Source organism: Dermacentor variabilis, chromosome 4 (assembly GCF_050947875.1).
Source record: "Dermacentor variabilis isolate Ectoservices chromosome 4, ASM5094787v1, whole genome shotgun sequence".
In the NCBI taxonomy this organism is placed as follows: Eukaryota; Metazoa; Arthropoda; class Arachnida; order Ixodida; family Ixodidae; genus Dermacentor; species Dermacentor variabilis.
This window is the reverse complement of record NC_134571.1, coordinates 148,079,215-148,098,624: the sequence shown is the minus strand read 5'-3', so window position 1 is coordinate 148,098,624 and position 19,410 is coordinate 148,079,215. Positions and strand designations below refer to the sequence as shown.

Genomic DNA, 19,410 nt, shown 5'->3' with positions numbered 1-19,410 from the left:
CTTTCTTGTGAAGCTATCGGTTTGTTTCAGCGACTCGTAGGTGTTGAATATTGTCATCGGGCTCGGTCACGTACCTGGGTGCCAGCTTCAAAGTATTCCTGCAGCCTGCAGTCTCTATCCGCCTGCAGCTCCTAGGGCAAGGATCGTGTCTGCTTTTTCCTCGTTGGAAAAAGGCATCACGAAATTGCCCGCGTTTCAACAGTCCATGCAGGATAGTCTGTTTATCCCTGTCTAGAACTGTCCATCAGTCGCTTTGAGCAGCACAAGTGATAACGGTTGCTAGCTTAAATCGAACAGCCAACGCTTGTGTCATGCCCTGTCGCTTTTTGAGTGGCAGCGCCCCTATGGCTGCTAGTGTCCAGAACGCTTGGGAGCAGTGCAATCACGATGTGCAAGCAGGCACATCACTTTTTTTTTTTCACAGGTATCCGCAGTAAGCTGAAAAACACTAATACTTAACCGATGGAAAGACAGAAACTGTTTATTCGGATGTTTCGCAAAGCGCTCTGTAACTTCCTAATTGGAATTTTTTCCTAGCTATGTTGCTTCAGAAGTTGATCAATTAATATTGGCTAATTATCTAATTAAACAAAATTTAAAAAATAGTGTGACACACTGCATACAAAAGTGAGCAACCTGCATTTGGTAGCGTCGTCTTAGAGTGCATCGGCATATTTTTAAACTCTGGCTAAAGTTAGCTGAAACACCCTGTGTAATGCGTCAAACAAGGCAAATAAACATGCTGTGCAATCACAGATCACGGAATCTTAAGGCCCGCCCCCCTCCTTTATCTCCCCCCGATGCATCCCGCGCGACTGAAGGTGGCGCGCTTCCTCCCCGCCTTTCGCCGTTGCACACACAAGACTGAACCATCGTCGTCGGCACCCCCCACTTACACTTTCACTCGCACATGCAGCATGCAGCGCGTGGTGAGGATGTTATCGCCCTTGGACTTCACACGCAACATGAGGGCGACGACGACAGGAATGTGCCTTGAGTGTTCATATAATTGCTATTGCAATCATATAGTAAGAGTATCTGGCAACTGAAGAGACCCGTGGCCCATTACTTTCTGCAAAAGATGAAGTAACAAAATCGAACTTTCATCATGCGACAATTCACTGTCCCGCAACAATGTCTTTTCTTTTCTCTTGTGGGGTGGGGGCACCAAAATGAAAAAAACGCAAAGGAAAGTGTGTTGGCCACAATTGAATGCCTACTTTGGATGTCTAATGTGGCTACCGAAGGAATATCGAAGAAAACATGAGGCGCTTGGTCCACAGAGAACCATATGCATGCTGCTCATTATCCTACACTGGTGAGATAAAAGACTTTCCGGAGAGGTTGCGATAACGTTGAAATGAAGGTGATGCCCTCAAGTGAACTCTTTGCAATCCGTCGAGTCCCCACAGGGGTGGCGGCGAACGACCATTGCTTTTTTTTGTCGTCTACTAGCCAGAAAGCGTCCAAAGCTCACTGAGGCCAAAGTCCACTCGGCCAGAGAAAAACGAACGCGCACCGAAGTGTGCCACGCGGTTGTCAAGGCAACACAAGAAAAACGCATCACCTCTGGCTGGCTCTGCCAGCCTGACGGTAGCGAGAACAAGAAAATTGAAGAGGCTGAATGTGCCCTCGCGAATAAAAGTCATAGAAAAAATTAATAAGAACGTAGTTACCTTTGCTGGCTTCAGTGTCTTGCCATGGTTGCTTTGGAGCCGGTGACATGACAGCACGAATGAACCATCACAACGCTTCGTCTCACCGGACCTCGTTGCGTGCTTTGTCAACTTGTCTGATAGTGTGTTGATTTGGCTTGTCTCGTTGTGTGGTCCGATGTATGACTTTAGAAAAGTCAATGCATCTTTGGCGTCAAATGTTTATAAGAACATTAAACCCACAAAGATCCGGAATTCAAAATCTAAAGCACGACTTTGGAAATGTCAATGAAGCTTTCGCATCAAAAGGGTATCTGATTTTTATAACTATAATGTTTTGGAATTGAAATCCATGCGCTCGATAGATTCTGTGGCCTCCGCGAGATGCTGCAACAAGCCCACTCACCATCAAGACGCCCTTGAAATTTTGTGCTCGGATGGGGCTCTTTGCATTATGACTCCAGGTGCATGGGCGTTGCCACGAAATCCAGCCCAAGTTCACAATTTTCACGCCAAAATGTCTTTTCAAGTGTGAAAAATACATTCTAGACAAAATCCAGAAGAATTTCCGGCAACGGGAGTTGTTTTGATCGGAGGTGCATGACAGGACGAAAAATTCCGCGGGGGGTGGGGCGGGGGCGTAGGTGTGCCGAAGCCCCATAGGCTCCCCCCCTCCCCCTGGCTACACTGTCGTTCCCATCTGTTCTTGACGGTGTGTATGTACTATCTCCCACCACTGACATACTGCTTGAAAGAAACTTGGCCGTTCCCTGTACCATGCTCACTGTTACAGCAATCAGACTTCAGGCAATCTAGACGATGTCATAGTCCTTTCACCAACTTTCACGAGTCACCTAACGCCTCTATAGGCTATTCTTGCTACTTTCTGAAATGCCAGCCAGAACAAGACTCGCGCTGTCCAGAATTTTCCGGCTCCATCTTCCACCGCAGACGTTGGAAGCTTTGTTGGGCTATGCTCTTATTTCCGACGTTTTATCAAGAATTTCGCCGAAACCACTCACCCACTCACCGACTTACTTAAGAGGGACGTTGCTTTCATATGGGGCCTTGCTCAAACCGAAGCCTGACAATAAAATTTGGCAATAATCTGTCGAAATCTGGCAATAATCTTTCAAAATCTGGCAATAAGTAGGTCATCATTGTGACTGATTACGCGATCCGGTACGCAATCACATGCGAGCTTTGAGCTCAAGCTATGCAACTGAGGTGGCAGGTTCCCTTTTACATGACGCCATCCTCCATCACGGCGCACCCCGGCAGTTCCTCACTGATTGCGGCCGCACCTTCTTGTCTCGAAAAGTTGAAGACCTAGGTACTTCGCTCCTGTTCTGCCGAAAACAAGCTTTCCACCACCTACAACCCGCAGACAGACGGACTCATGGTGTGGCTCAATCGCACGTTGACAGAAATGCTGTCTATGTGCATTTCGGAAGACCACAGTGATTGGGACGACATGTTGCCCTTCGTGACCTTCACCTATAATTCATCCCATCATGAGACCCCTGGCTTTTCACCCTTTTACCTTCTGTTCAGCCGCCACCCTTCTTTGCCCTTTGACACACTGCTTCTTTCCTCGACAAACACTCCGACTGAATACGCTCAAAACGTCTTCACCAAGGCTCACACGGCACACCAGATTACTGACTCCCGGCCCACTGAGTCTCAAGCCACGCAGAAGATTCGGTACGACAGCCAACATCGGGGCGTTCGATTTCCTCCTGGCTCCGTTGTCCTCCTGTGAACACCATGCCACCAAATCGACTGGTCTGAAAAGCTGCTACCGCACTACACAGGGCCCTACATGATGTTGCATCAGCTTGGCAATGTCAGCTATGAGATTGCTCCACTAGACTCGGGTGTCCCCACGTGCGCTATGCATGTGTCATGGCTGAAGCCTTACTTTAGGACGAATTCACCTCCCTTATAGTTAGCACTGAGATGGCACCTTTACAGGTGGGGGTTATGTTACAGCGCAAACAGGTAGCGCCAGTCAGAAGATTACAATTTGACATGTAGAGGTGGAATCAATCTCGACAGCCATCTTTTTTATGCATCATTTTCTCTCTTGTAAATATTGTAAATACATCCTTGTATGTCACTTTTGCAATGTAACAACACACACACATGCACGTGCACGCACACACACACACACTCACATGTATATAGTTAAGAAGTGCACAGTGTACAGCTTTGAAGCCGGATTGCCAGCTCTATGCAAGTGGGGCTCGGAATTCGAAATAGAAGTTTCTGGTACAACTGGCTAAGCCTACACTGTTGCGTCTTCCAATCAGCGTCATTTGTGTCATCCACAGCCATGTCAGACTTCTTTTTCATAATATACATACACGTATATGTTAGCATATCTCTAGCACCCTTCCTCAGGAAGCGTTCTTTATTATTGGTTTATAGCATGAAAGGACACAGACGAAGACTAGAAGACAGCATGAACGCTCTCAACCAAATCTCTGTTGAAACTCTTGACTTAACGTTACAGCGCAAACACCTAAGACGAACCACAAAAGGAAGACACAACACACACTGGCGCTGACTAACAACTTCTTTATTTCTTCGTTGTCGATGCATATATATACCTAGGCCACACAACTGCGCAGGCGCAGAGAATACATTGCTGACATATGCCAACTTATCGCATACGCAAATGTAGGAATTCAACTTCTGAAGGGTGCAGGGACAAAGATGTGTCACTGATGCAATTATTGCCTTATCTTTTTATGTGGTAGGCCTCTAAGGCAAACCGCGCATGCTCATTCTTGCTTTTGCCAAGAATCGACGTCTGATCAAGTCACGCCTCACAATTGTTGCAAGGGTTTATATGCGCAACAAGGTGCGCTCCTCTATCTACATTGTTGTTTACTTTTTGCGCATGTTCCCTGAGTTGCTCATTGACGCAACTCCCTGTCTGGCCAACGTATGTCTTACCACACGAGAGTGGAATGCCATAAACCATGCCGACAGCGTGGCACCATGCCGAAATATGAGGCACCATGCCGAATTTGGCATCCTCCTCTGCTCTCTCTGCAGGTGCGGGAGCATAGCTTTGAAAGCTTGAAAGGAACACCATGCCTGCAAGCAACCTTCTTGAGTTGATGGGTCACCTTATGCACATGTGGGACCACCACAGGCCTTCGCGTTTCACGTTCAGCGGCAGGCCTTTTTGTGGTTTTTCTTCTCTGAATCAGAGCTTCAACCACGGCAGTCAAAAGCGACATAGGGAACCCAGCTACCAAAAGTCGGCTGATCTGATTATCAAAACTTTCTTGCATCTTGTGCACACACGTACTCTTAAGAACCAATTCCATACATGACGACGCAATGCCTCTTTTCACAATCTTCGAGTGCACAGACCTAAAGGACAAAAGTTCCTTTTTCGCACGGGGTTGATATGGCCAACACACATGGAGTTCACAGAATTCAAGCTTCAGTTCCAAGAACTGCAATACATTGTTTTGTGGACTCTCGTGGGTAAACAGAAGACCTTGTCCATGTGCCTTAAATTCCTCTAAAACCTTATTGATCGTATCCTGGTAGGACGAGTCAAGCGATAAAAATACCAAAAAATCATCGACATATCTAAAAACTTTTAAAACCTTCCGCTAAATAAAAGCATGGTCTAAAGAATGATCCACACTAGACAAATAAATATCCACAAGAACAGGAGCAACACATGACCCAATATGATCCTTTGGTAATTTCTGCGCCAAACAAGCTTTCAAAGCTATGCTCCCGCACCTGCGTCGAGAGCAGAGGAGGATGCCAAATTCGGCGTGGTTTATGGCATTACACTCTCGTGTGGTAAGACATACGTTGGCAAGACAGGACGTTGCGTCAATGAGCGACTCGGGGAGCTTGCGCAAAAAGTAAACAAAAATGTAGATAGAGGAGTGCACCTTGTTGCGCATATAAACCCTTGCAACAATTGTGAGGCGCGACTTGATCGGATGTCGATTCTTGGCAAAAGCAAGAATGAGCATGCGCGGCTTGCCTTAGAGGCCTACCACATAAAAAGATAAGGCAATAATTGCATCAGTGGCACATCTTTGTCCCTGCATCAATCAGAATTTGAATTCCTACATGTGCGTATGCGATAAATTGGCAGATGTCAGTAATGTATTCTCTGCACCTGCGCAGTTGTGTGGCCTAGGTATATATATGCATCGACGAAGAAAGAAATAAAGAAGTTGTTAGTCAGCGCCAGTGTGTGTCGTGTCTTCCTTTTGTGGTTCTTCTTAGGTGTTTGCGCTGTAACGTTAAGTTCAGAATTATGTACCAACTAGGCCCAAATGAAGTTTTACTCTGTTGAAACAATCAACATATATTTAAGTGATTGCAACGACCCCACTTCCTTAGACGTGGCATCGTTCCCCACTTGCGGAAAGTTGTTTTTAATGCAATAGCGTTAAGGAGCCTGTGTCGCATAAAATCCGGTGTCGGAGTCCCGCGTCGCCGTTGGACATCGCTTCGGCAAAAAGAATTTCGACCCAAATTCCGAACTATACATGCCCAACCACTTCTCTACCACCAAAGTTGCTCATACCTTGTCTCTCGTTCTTTACAAAGTTATTCCTCGGAATTTTGGGAAAGGCAGTCCACAAACAAATGTAATGGAAAAAGACACCAACACTGCTTGTCCTTTATGTTAGCTCGTCTCAGACTTAAATATTAGAAGTGCGAAACAGTAACAAAAGATTGACCCACTCAAGAGGCTGCATTTCTACCAGAAAGCTCGCCTTCGTGCATAACGTTCGCAGCCAGCGCTTCCCGGTAAATGTTACGGTTACATAAGCTGCAGTTTCCGGGAAGCATGAAAAGCAGTAAGGGAGGGGTCTTTGAACGCTATGGCGTTCCCCTCTTAAAGGCGAAGTTAAGTGTCCTCCAAATTTTTTCATCCACTTTCGTTGCCATTAATTTATCATTTCTTTAATTCAGTTATTAAGTGCAAGTAATTTTCCCTATGTTGTCCTTGGTGTCTTTCTTGGTTTTCTATATATAGGTATATATATACACAGGGAGTTTCTTCAAAGTTCAGCACGCAGGACCCAACATAACATATGCAGGAAAGAGATGACGAATCTTTTGCAAGATGTATTTACTTAGTGTTTTTGGCTGGTGGACCAGCCTTCATCAGAGTACAATGTACAACTTTGACGTACTCTGATGAAGGCTGGTCCACCAGCCGAAAAAATTAAGTAAATATGTCTTCCATAAGGTTCGCTGTCTCTTTCCTGCCTATGTATGTATGTATGTATGTGTGTGTGCATGTGTGTGTGTGTGTGTGTGTGTGTGTGTGTGTGTGTGTGTGTGTGTGTGTGTGTGTGTGTGTGTGTGTGTGTGTGTGTGTGTGTGTGTGTGTGTGTGTGTGTGTGTACATATGCATGCATGCATGCATGCATGCATGCATGTATGTATGTATGTATGTATGTATGTATGTATGTATGTATGTATGTATGTATGTATGTATGTATAGGCACGTGTCAAGATAACCCTCATGGTCACATTAAATGGCCAGAAACATGTAAACTGCAATGTGGGGTGAAGAGCAAAAGAAAGCAATCACTTTAAGAAGAAAAGAGAAACTCCCTGTTACCATTACTGTTCCAGAGAAATGATTCAAATCTCGGAAAATTGTCAACCAACGTGGTGCCTAGGCATAACCTTCTGGACTGGGCAGCACCGGTGCCGTGCCGAGAATCTCGGAGACCATCTTCTGAGGTCTACATCACATCCACTAAACATCAAGTGTCCCCTTTGCCTGCAGTTAATAAACAAGATTTGACAGCTACCAGCCCTGCAACATTATCAGTTTGCTTCCATAATGGTATATGCTACATTACGCCTTTATGACCAGTTTGGCTACAGTGAAAGTTTGTTGCAGTTGGCCTTTAACTGCATAGTCCTGGCAGTTTTGCGTCACATATGTTGCTAATGGCATTGAATTGTGCAAGTTGGATGTCACTTCTAGAAGGAGCAGCTGATCACAATTACGTTTGACTACTTGATTTAGGTGAATTAATGACAATCCGCCATTTTTTAAGCCTGTGGTCTGTTCAGCAAATAGAAAAGTCTGTTACTAAACCTTCTTTCGCATACTGTTTCACAGTGGTAATCCAAAGATGTACAACATTTCCTATGAAGGCACCACTAGTTGTCCCTGTACAACCAATATACCTGTAGCAGAATGTACAGGTACTCGGAGAAGTTTCCAGTACATGGAAACAATATAAAAACAAATCTTTTTCTTAACCTGAGCACCACATTGTGTAATTAAAAGGTGTTGTGTAAGCTGCAGTTGCAAGTGCAGGATGATAAGCTTTGCTTATCAACTGCTTCAATGTTTTAAAAGTATTTTTTTTTTTTTAGAATTATGACAGTACAAAACGTACTGAAAGAAAAGCACTGGACAATGGGACTAATACTACATGTTTTATGACAAGGCAAGACTAGTGTATAACTTTCCATGCTTGTGTCTTTCTTTGTGCCTTTCTTTTATCTTCTTTTACTTGTCATGTTGAACAGTAGCTGGGAACAGCTTGCAAGTTTGCCATTCTCCTAAAACTTAATTTGCTTTCTAGACCATGCCATCTGCTGTGTGTGCTCGTGCTCTCTTTCGTAGCACCCATGACATTACCGTACTCCAACTACCAACACTCTGTTGTGTGTGGTGTGTGCTTGTTCCGTATCTCCTCAAGATGCATATTTGATGTTCTTTCCATCTTTTTGCTCTTGGATGCAGGTTACGAATTATCACCACCGCTCTTCTGATCCTGGCCATCGTCTCTGCAGCCAAGCAGTGGCAGGAGCTGTCGGCCTGGTTTCGACTACAACTGAACGAAGCGCTCGAGCGATGGAAATGAGCAAACGCAGGGAATCGCTGTCCATTGCTGACCAGCCAGCCGCACTTGCGTCCAGGCCGGCCTCCGCGTGGCCCGCTTGTGCCTCAAGTTCCGGCTGAAGCAACGTTTGCGACGGGCACCGGCTCGGAATCCCCACCTTGAGTCACGCTGAGCCGCGCCGTCGGCGTTGCATTTGACACCAAGCAAAAATGGCCCGCATGCCGAGACTAGCCCAAACCGGAGAGGAGCAGACGTCATCGCCTGTCGGACAAAAGCTGGGCACTGCTGTGCCCTTTCTTTCTGAACTCCCTGCGGGAGTGAGTCGTGCATAGTTGTGTCGTTTCGGACTGTTCTCTGTTCACCCTGTTGCGTGTTGTCTGTCCTTTGAAGCATGCATTGCTGCAGAATCAACTCGCATGACATCGTTTGGAATGGCTACCACTGCACAGTGCTCGTGCTGCTGCCTTCTGCGCGGTGCCGACACAGCAGCCCCCTTCCTTCCGTGAGCGCAGCTGCACCCCACCATTTAACAGATAGGTTGGTTGGTGCCTTACTAGTTGTCACCGTGGAGAGAAGCATTTGTTTGTTGTTAGCAACTCTGCACACCCGAAATAATTTTGTTTTGTTTTAGTTTAACAGCTGCTTTTATGAGCGGGAGTGATCTGCGTGTGCAGTAGTAATTTTGCTTGCTTTTTGGTTAGGAGCAGCAAGAGTACCGATTCTCTCTCTCTCTCTCAGCTTTCCCCCACATTTTGTTTTGTGCAGTGAAAATGCTACTCTGAGACAGGTTTGTGCAGCTGACGAACTTTTGTTTCCATCCTTTTCACTGCATAAAAATCTTTACTCTGCCGTGCCACCGCCCGTGCATTCAAGCCAGCTTCATCGCGAGAACTTGGATCTTGGGCCTAATGATGTCTTACTAAATGAAGCACTTTGAGAGCTGTCGCACTTCGAAACATTCCAAAGCATATCATGCGAGTGACTTCATAGCAGCTGCTACTGCACCGGCTTCCTGAACTTTGTGTGACAAAGTAGGATTGCTGGTCACGTCAAGCTTTTAAGGCGGTAAGCGTGTTGTATACACACTACATGTAGACTGGTGTACATGTGTGTACGATGTGTAAGTCATTCTTTTAAATATTCTGTGATAAGTGAGCAAAGGGATTTTGGGAGTTGTGGCATCAACTGCGTGAGCCCTGCCGTTTGAGGCATGACATTTTACCTCGCCAACAGGCCCGTTGGAAAACTCAACACAAACTGCCTGTTGCCTAATTTCCTCGGGACAATTGTGTAAGCAGTTCTTCCACGATGCTGCTTTCCTCTTGTTTTTCCCTCGTCCTCAATAGGCCGGGCAAGTGTTTCGCATTTGGATGCTTGGCCCATTATTAACGTGCTTTATAGGGCATCATGTTATAGTGACGACTGTGTTGCTCTGCAATCACATTGTTTGTTCTTTTTCTTGCACTTGGTCTTCATTGCAGCGAGGCCTGTATTGTAGGCAAATGGATTCGATGCATTCCAGATCAGACTGGTGATCGTACCACGTAGGTTGGTGTCTGTCATGACTCTTGCTTTGATTTATGCCTGGAAACATGGAAATTCTGTATGCTGCTGTCTTGAGACAGCATCCATTTCATCGGTTTTTTTTTTAGATGTAGTTGAAAAGCAAGGCCTGATGGCTGCCGCATTTTTACTTTGTCATTTGCATGTGAGCAAAACAAAAGCATTTTAATTCCACTTAGATCTGCATGTTTTACACGGCAGAGTTGTCACTTGCGCAAAGCAGAATGTACTACTAGTGGAGAGCTTGTGCATTTTGAAGTGGTTTCGCAGTTTATAGATATGTCTATATTGGCTTTGCTGCAGTACCAAAGTATCGCGCTCTTGTCAAAGAGGAAAATGAGATTGTATGAAGTGAACACTTTTTAACAGCGTCACAGTGATATTGTTATGCTGAAGTGACCTAGGCTGTTTATTATACCTTAGTCTTTGATGATTTAAAATGCTGTCAAATCGAAAATTAAGTTATTGGCGGATGTCTTTTTTGTTGGTGCTGTCACAGGGAATGTAGATATTGAGTATGTGATGTGTCTAAATTATATCATTGGCAATATTGTTTAATGAATCACAAACACTTGAGTAGGTGTTTCAAAGGTTGAATAAAAAGGAAAGTGTACTTGATTTTTTTTCACTTGTATTCGGACAAGTGCATGTAATTTTGCTTTAGGTTGTGTGGCTGACAGTCTTATGAAGCAAAGAAGTCCTCATCTCATCTCTGGGCGTATGCTTCTGCACTGTACGCATCCACACGGTTATCATCTTCACATAGAAAGTACGTCTCATATGAGGCACTTCAAAAGTGCAGGTCATTACTACAATCATTAATAAAAGGGCTAAAATCATTAATAAAAGGGCGTTACTTGGGGTCCATAGAACACCGTGTATATTTAGCCTCAATTTAACAAAGTGTGTTTATCAACAATTTCAGTGTAATGAAATTCTGCCGCTGCCATAAGGGAAGACTGAGGCACTAAATGGAAACTACACCACAGGCACCTGTTGCCAAATGGTTGTACTACATGCAGTTGTTTGTGTACACTCCACGGTCGATAACCTAGCCGAGAGTAATGTTACAAGGTGAAGGGCTGTTACAAGTTGAACTCTTTTTGGGCACGGGCTCGAATGTCATGCCTCATGTGGGGAAAAAGAAATCACTGTTTGGCCTAAAAGGCAAAACATTGACTGTGACAGTAGAGTATTAGACTATTACACGAAGGCTCATAATTTAATCAGTAATAAATATTCCAATAAACATTCACTTACTAATCAAACAAGAGTGATGTCACGCACCCATAGACGCATTAATACAGGGATGGAAATGCTGGGCCAATTGTGCCATCTTGCACCAAACTATCGAGCTGCGCCAACTTGGGCCAAAACACTAATTTCGGATGAAGTTGCCAAATTTAGCAGGATGTGCGTGTTCAATGGCAGCCACGCAGCCATAGACATGCATTTCAGCATTGGCGTCTTCGGAGTGGGCGTATTTTTTGGCATAATTGCGACTAGGCCACAAGAAAATGAAAACCGTTTTGTGCTATACAATGCATTATGAATGGTTTATAAAGCTGTTACGCATTTGCATATATGCGGACCACCTAAAGATGATTTGAACTGGCACTCATTTCATGGGGCAGGCGGGAAGGAAAGCCACGATGAATGAATAAGGTTAAACATTCTGCTCAGTGTGTAGCTCATCAGTTTCTTTCAAGATTTTAGCATTCGATTTTGCACCCTACTGGTACATCTGCATTGATTAATGGGAAAACGCCGTGCATGTGATGTTCTGAATCTATTGCAGCATGCCAACAAATGACCTGCTTGCTTTCATGAAACTTCTTGGTCACAAATATCCAATGGCAACTGCAATCATCACTCAAATTTGCACGCAGGCTATATTTTCTCCCAGGCCACACCACACAAAATCGGGCTCTTGCCACTGTAGAACACAAGCCAAGGATGTACGGTTTGATATTTAGTCAAACTTAGCCGCTAAATTATGATGGTAATTAAACGCTTGGCGAAACCACAAACCTCCGAAATTGCGTTTCTGGCAACGATGTTCACGGCGTAACTTACACAGATCGAGTCCAAAAATTTTTATAAACCATCGTTTGGTGCACAAAGCATTGGTTGCCATTTTACATTCGTTTCATGGTTCCTGTGGCAGAACCGTGAATAAGCCTGAATAATCGAGCTTATTAAAAATATTGGTTGGGGATACAGACTGGAAAGCCAGTGAACATTTTTATTCCTTTACCGTTTTCAAAAACACCTTTGAGCTTTTTCTCTGCAGGCGATGTGAAATATTTGCAGATGTGCAATGACCAGTACGTCACTTCGCATTTACTCTGTGGTATTCTGTGATCTTGACTGAAGGTCACCAAGAATTAAGAATTACCTGAGAGCACTACACGAACAGCATTTACTGTAACTTGATGGGTGCTGTTTATGATAGCCACTGCGATTATCTTTCATTCATTGTGCATGAAGACGTTTAATTAGCTGAATTTATAATATTACCTAATTGATGAGATGTCAGTGAAAACGTTGTGGATGACGTAGACAAAAGACCGTCAACAACATTTAAAAGATTTGGAGGATGCCTAAGCTTTGCCTTTAAGAGTGGCACGCAATGACATTCAAAGATCCCTGTCTGCTTCTCACACTTCCCGGCAACTGCAGCTTGTGCAACTGTAAGGCTTGCAGGGAAACACTGGCGGCGACCGCTATGCACGAAAGTGAGCTTTCTGGTAGAAACGCGGCCTCTTGTGTGGGAGCTGGTACAACACCTCCCTCGACAAGTGCCATCTTGCATCTTGAGGTGTTGCAAGGAACAGAGTGCGCCGTTCCATAGCCTCTGAGATTCGCGCGTGCAAATATCGGATGCTGTGGCCTGTCCGTGAATGGTAGAAACACTAGAAAAGGGGTTAAACGGGAAGAAAAGGGGTTAACCGAGGGGCCCGATTTTTATTAGTCATAAGAAGCCAACAAACACTGACACCAAGGACAACAAAGGGTAAATTACTTGTGCTTAATAAGTGAAGTAAGGAAACGATAAATTAATGGAAATTAAAGTGGATGAAAGAACAACTTGTCGCAGGTGGGAACCGAACCCACAGCTTTCGCATTTCGCGTGCGATGCTCTACCAATTGAGCCACCGCGGCTTTTTTTTTTTTCTTTCTTTCGTGGTATTTATTATAGTAGCAGTCAACCCGACAGTCATCAGTTCTGCATAGTCGGAGAATGGAGAGCACAATGAAAGTCACACACAGAAAAGGCAGCGTTCATACTGTGAGTAGAAACGCTAGTTTCACTTTACAGGGTGGTAAGGATAAGCACTTCACCAAAATAGGGTGCCAGTCCGGTTGTATACCAAGTCCATCATAAACATGTTTTAGGTGTAGGATCATTTGGATAAAATGTACCCTTGTAGGTACCACCGTTTCGGCGTTTCAGTCCATCATTCACGCTTTCCACTAACTGTGCATTCCCATGAGAAAAAACGTATCGAAAGGTGCATTATTATCAGAGGTTGGCAGCAGGTATCGCACAGTATGAGCGTTAATCTCAGTCTTTCTTTGAAGTCCGTTGGAGGACATCCCAGAATAGGATGGCGTCGGTGCAGCTAATGAAACAATGTTCAATTGTCTTTGGTACATCACAAAGGCGACAGTTAACAGAAGAGACAAAGATACCGTTTTTTTTTTTTTTTTTTGTAGCCATATTTTTACCGGTATGGTTTAACTATGAAGTTTATAAAAGAATGTTTTGCAGCAAGGGGATAAATACATTTTGCGAACTCGCTTTAGCACATCGTGGCCTGGCCATTTAATGTATAGTGATCGGTAAAATGGAGGCGGAAATAGCATGGACAGTAAATCTTTGTGCAAAGTTTTGCGCGACACTGAGTGCAAGTATTCAGTGGAAAACCGAACTGTCAGGAAACGAACCGCCATGTAAACTTTTTGCATGAACCCCCACAGGCATAAACGCGAAGAAACAACTAAATCAGGTAACCCATTAACAAGTGCGACTTGCATGTATGACCGAATTATAGGATGCGAAGTATCACGAAAAAAGAAGAAACGAGACGCTATTTGCCGCACATAAAGATGTACTAAGCCCAGCCCACCTTCACTAACAGGCCTAAAAATATTGTCTCGCCTCATGGGCTCGAAAGTTGAAGACCATACGAAGGTTGCAAATATACGGTGAAAGCGTTGGATGTATAGCCTAGTACAATGAATAACTTGCAATGCATAGTAAATTTTTGTTGCCAAGTACTTATTGCAGGCTTCGGCTTTCCCAAAAATAGGAAGTTGTTGTGGGACGAATGTCTGGGCGTAACTTTGTAGGGCCGAAACCCGTTCTTTCCAATAGTGTGCGCTTAATTTATGTGTCTAGCGGCACGCCAAGATACTTTGGCGGGACGTCAGTCCACTCAACACCTGCAAACTGTTCTGGTGTATAGCACCATGAGCCAATCCATAAGTCTAAACTTTTTGAGGAGTTCATTCGTGCTCCTGATACGCTGCCAAATTCTTCTATTGTCGATACTACCTTTTCAACACTGGGCTTATCCGTGCAGAAGAATGCTAGATCATCTGCATAAGCTAAGACTATTACTTCATTAGCCAGTATATTGAAGCCATGGATGTAACTCGACTGAATTACGCGTAAGCATAGCGGTTTCAGGTAAAGGGCGAATAGTAGTGGGGATATCGGGCATCCTTGTTTTACTGATGAGCAAATAGAAACGGGTTTGAAGAGTCGGCCATTAATAACTAAACGAGTAGTACAACAGGTGTAGCAAAGTCTAACGCCTTTAAGCACAATGGAGCCAACATTGGCATGCTCCAGAAGAGAAAATAAATAGGAGTGACTGACACGATCAAAGCTTTAGCAAGGTCTACCTGGAGCATTGCAAGCTGCTCAGTGGAACCGTAACAGTAATGAAGTGTACGGGCGATATGTATGCTGGTTTGAATTGATGACAATGATGTTTATTTGCATCAGTACATGGTGCGAGGGGCATGCAGAAAAAGCTGCCGCATGGACAGCTTGACGAAGCCGCAGGCCCCCGCATTAGCGTTTGCGCGGCGTTAGCGAGCACAAAGGTAGTACATCATTGTTTACAAATGCCCTTTACACAATATTTAGCATCGCGAACCATGCGAAGCAAATGAAGAAAAAAAAAACATGTGCTCTAACAGGTCATAGTAAAAAACATCTCTAACCGATAAGGATAAAAAACAATGATAGGCACAACGATATCGCAACTGTTCAAAAAAAAAAAAAAAAAACACGAGGGTGAGAAAGATATAATCATAACACAAGCTGCAACAATGACATTTCTCATACAAACTTAACAAATGAAAAAACCAAGAATATAAGGTATACAATGGGACTAGTTGTTTTCGATAAGGAAAAATTTGCGAACGCCAGGGAAACAATCTAGTGCAGGCAGAAATAACTATACAGAGCTTTAAAAGAGGTATTTTCCAATCCAGTGGTTTCGTTGTTTAATTTATTCAGTAACCTTGGCAGGTTGTTACGAATAGTTTGTTGTCCGTATGTCGTTCTGACGGTTTCTACTTTCCAAAAACTCTCTGGACATTGTCGTATATGCTGTAATGTTGATTTTTAAATCCGCTAGTGTTCTTAGAAAGCTGGCTCCATTTTTTATTTCTTGTTTGTACGCTCTACAGAGTCGATAATCGTACATACTGGCAACTGGCATTACATTGTATTTTATAAAAAATTCACGTGTATGAACATATTTTGGAACATTTTCTACGACTCGGAGGAATTTTTTTTTTGCAGTACATAAAGTTTTTCCAAATTTCCCTGTGTGGTAGTAGCCCAAACTAAGTGACAGTAGTTTATACTAGAAAGAAACAGTGTGTTGAAAATCAGCATCATTATTTTTGTTGGCAGTATATGACGGTTACGGTAAACAAGCCCGATTATTTGAGATAATTTTGTCGCCAAGAAATTTACGTGCATATCCCAAGATAAGTTTTCTTTAAAGATTACACCTAAAGTTTTAAAGTACGGAACTATATCGATAGGCGTTGAATTTAGCAATATAGGCGTAATAATTATTACGCTTTTATTTTTGCTTTGAAAAATTATTCCTTTTGTTTTGTTTGTGTTTATTTTAAGACAATTTTTACATGTCCATTCATGCAATTTTTGAAGAATTAAGTTTGCTTCCTCAACTAATTCATCCGCCGACTTTCTTATCAGGAATATGCTAGAATCATCGGCGTAAATTATATAGTTTGCCTTGATACTGATACTAATGATATCATTAATATATAAATTAAAGAGGAAAGGGCCCAAAATACTGCCTTGTGGCACGCCACAAGAAACGGGCAGTGGACTAGAGAGTTCATCATTAATACCGACCCTTTGCTTGCGGTGTTCTAGATAACATGTGGTGAGGGATGCAGCCTTCCCGCGGTAACCATAACGTAGGAGTTTCCTAATAAGAAGTGAATGATTAACACAATGAAATGCTTTTGTAAAATCTACAAACAACCCCAGAACTAGTTCTCCCTCATCAATTGCCCTTGAAATTAACTCTTTCTGAGCAAGTAAGACACACTCCGTGCTGAGGCCTTTGCTAAAGCCAAATTGGCATTCATTTAGAAGTTTGTTTTTGCTCAAAATCCATAAGCCGATTTAAAATTATTTTTTCAAGTACCTTCGAGAACATAGGGAGAATTGATATTGTACGATAGTTGCTCATGTCATTTTTGTCACCTTTTTTATATAGAACACTAATGCGTGCTTCTTGCATTTTACTGGGAAAAATAGCTTGACTGAGACAAAGGTTGAAAATGTATGCAATGCATGGAGCCAGAATATCGACAACATATTTTAAAGGTTTTATCTGTAACCCGTCAATATTTTTCGCACTGCTGCTGTTTAGATTTTTAATTATGTGGCTTACTTCGTTTTCATCTACAGGTTTAAGGAAAATAGTGTTGCTATTAACCGGAATATTACTAAGATCATTTGGTAGCATAGGCGTATTACCTGCACTTGCGAAATATGTATTAAATGTATCTGCAAGCCCCTTCCCAGATAATTCTATACCATTAATATCTAATTTAAGAAGTTTACTGATAGGTGGATGATGCCTTAATACAGAGCTGAGCCTTTTCCACATAATCTCAGAGCATCCAGCAGCTGCCGCAAGGAAATTTGCAAAATATTCTCGCCTAGCCTTTTTTATATCTTTATCGAGGCGATTACGGCACACTTTAAATTGGCGGAATAATTCGATATCTTTAGTTGAAATAAACTTGCCATAGAGAACATTTTTATGCGCGATTCGTCTGAGAAGCTCAGAGTTAATCCATGGTTTCCGAATTTTTTTTGCTTGGCTTAACGCGCACTGAGAGAAAGCTAGATTCATATATCGATTTGACAATGTGAAGAAATTTTTCATAGGCCCCATTTGCTTCGTTGGATTTATATACATCATCCCAACAGGCATTTTCTATTTGTTCCCGAAATATAGACAAATTGCGCGGGGTTATTTTTTGCATCTGGTGCATTGGCTGCGTTACCTTCTCTCGAATGTGCCCTTTGGCGCAAATAAATATAGGCAAGTGGTCACTGAGGTCATAGGCAAATACACCCGCCTTAACTTTTTCAGGGATGATATTTGTGAAAAAAATACCAATTAAAGATGATGAATGTTCAGTAACTCTAGTGGGCAAGTCTAATACATTCGCTAAACCATTCATTTTCAGTAAAATATCTAATTGTAAAGTTTGGGAATCGTTTTTCATCATATTAATATTGATGTCCCCGCCGAAAATTAAATCAAGCCGATTTTTATCAACAAACTCAAAGGTGTCTTCGAATTTATCAACCCTAATTCGGTCCCTAATTCCACACGTCTGATGGGAACCAATTAGAATTGACATCGCAAATTGCAATCTATTAGATAAAACTTTTGCGAAAATTTTGTAATCCACCTTTGACAATGTGATTGGTCGGTAGCTTTCAACAGAATGCAGTTTCTCTGTATCTGAACTTTTGGGAATTAAAATTGTGTGGGTTTTGCAAAAAAAAAAAAAAATTGCGGAAGGGCGTCGACTTCTAAATTTGTAATAAAAATGTCCAATAATATGGGACTTATAATTGATTTGAAAACTTTGTAAAATTCACTTGGAAGTCCATCGGGGCCGGGTGTTTTTGACAAAGGCAGCTGATCAATAGCTAGTTCAATTTCTTGGATCTTAAGCTAGGCTACCACTGATGACTGCACAGTCATCATACTGTAACGGTTTTACAAGAGATACAAAACTGTCTAAAACTTTTGCATCGTGATCGTCTGAAGGGGCACTAAACAACACAGTGTAGTAAGTTTCGAACTGAGAAATTATGTCATTCGTATTTGAGCTACCGCGGCGTCGTTTCCCCATCCACTTTCTTGGGTATTTATGTGTCCTAGTAGAACCCCGGAAGTGTTAGCCAAAGATACAAAACTCTCTAAAACGTTTGCATCGTGATCGTCCGGAGGGGCACTAAACATTAACACAGTGTATTAAATTTCGAACTGAGAAATTATGTCATTCGTATTTGAGTTATCGCGGCGCCGTTTCCCCATCCACTTTCTCGGGGATTTATGTGTACTAGTAGAACCCCGGAAGTGTTAGCCAGCGCCACCACTCACAGACCTTGGCGGCGGACGTTGAACGTCCTTTTTGCCGCGGGCGTCACGAGAACGTGATCTTCTTGGGTGGGGTTTGTGAGTTTGTGAGAGGTTTGTGAGTTTCCGCATAACATAATTATATTTTCTCGTATATTCAAATTATAATCCGACGCTTACATGTCTGTACGTTGTGTGTAAGTCGAACTTTACGATTTTTCTGGCGTATTTTAGTTTGAGAAATTCAGTTCAGCAATTTCCTTGCGCTACACTGAGTTCCTGCGTGTTTCGGAATGATTTTCGCCAAAGCGATGGTCGACGCGGGATGCCGACGCCGTTTTTCCTGCGACACGGGGCCCTTAAAAGGCCCCTCATCAGGCTACATAGCAAATTTCGGCTATGCGCTGTAATTTGTTACGTGTCCTCTAGGGAGCGTTCTGCCGCAAAACTTTTCGATTACGTTCATTAATAGCCGAGATATAAATACTTCAGTGCCGCGAACCCATAACTTCAGGAGGCGAGCGCCATTGCCTAGAGTGACTCTCTCCACTTGCCCCGTCTAGCCTTCCGAAATTCCTTCCCTGCGTTCTCCCATACCGGAGCTTGAGGATCGCGTGACGCATACGTCATGATGCGCCCCGCCTTCAT

The 19,410-nt window shown here is 43.2% G+C and overlaps 1 protein-coding gene across 8 annotated transcripts in view; it reads left to right on the top strand.

Moving 5' to 3' along the window:
• Window positions 1-10,708, top strand: part of Dmtn (transmembrane and coiled-coil domain 2 protein Dmtn) — a 94,582-nt gene extending 83,874 nt beyond the window's left edge. For all 8 annotated transcript variants that reach the window (XM_075690554.1, XM_075690553.1, XM_075690555.1 and 5 more), the window contains one exon: window positions 8,428-10,708. In XM_075690554.1, the coding sequence (XP_075546669.1) occupies window positions 8,428-8,548 (121 nt within the window). In that variant the 3' untranslated portion in view covers window positions 8,549-10,708. The remainder of the gene's footprint in view (window positions 1-8,427) is intronic.
• The last annotated feature ends 8,702 nt before the right edge of the window (window positions 10,709-19,410 follow it).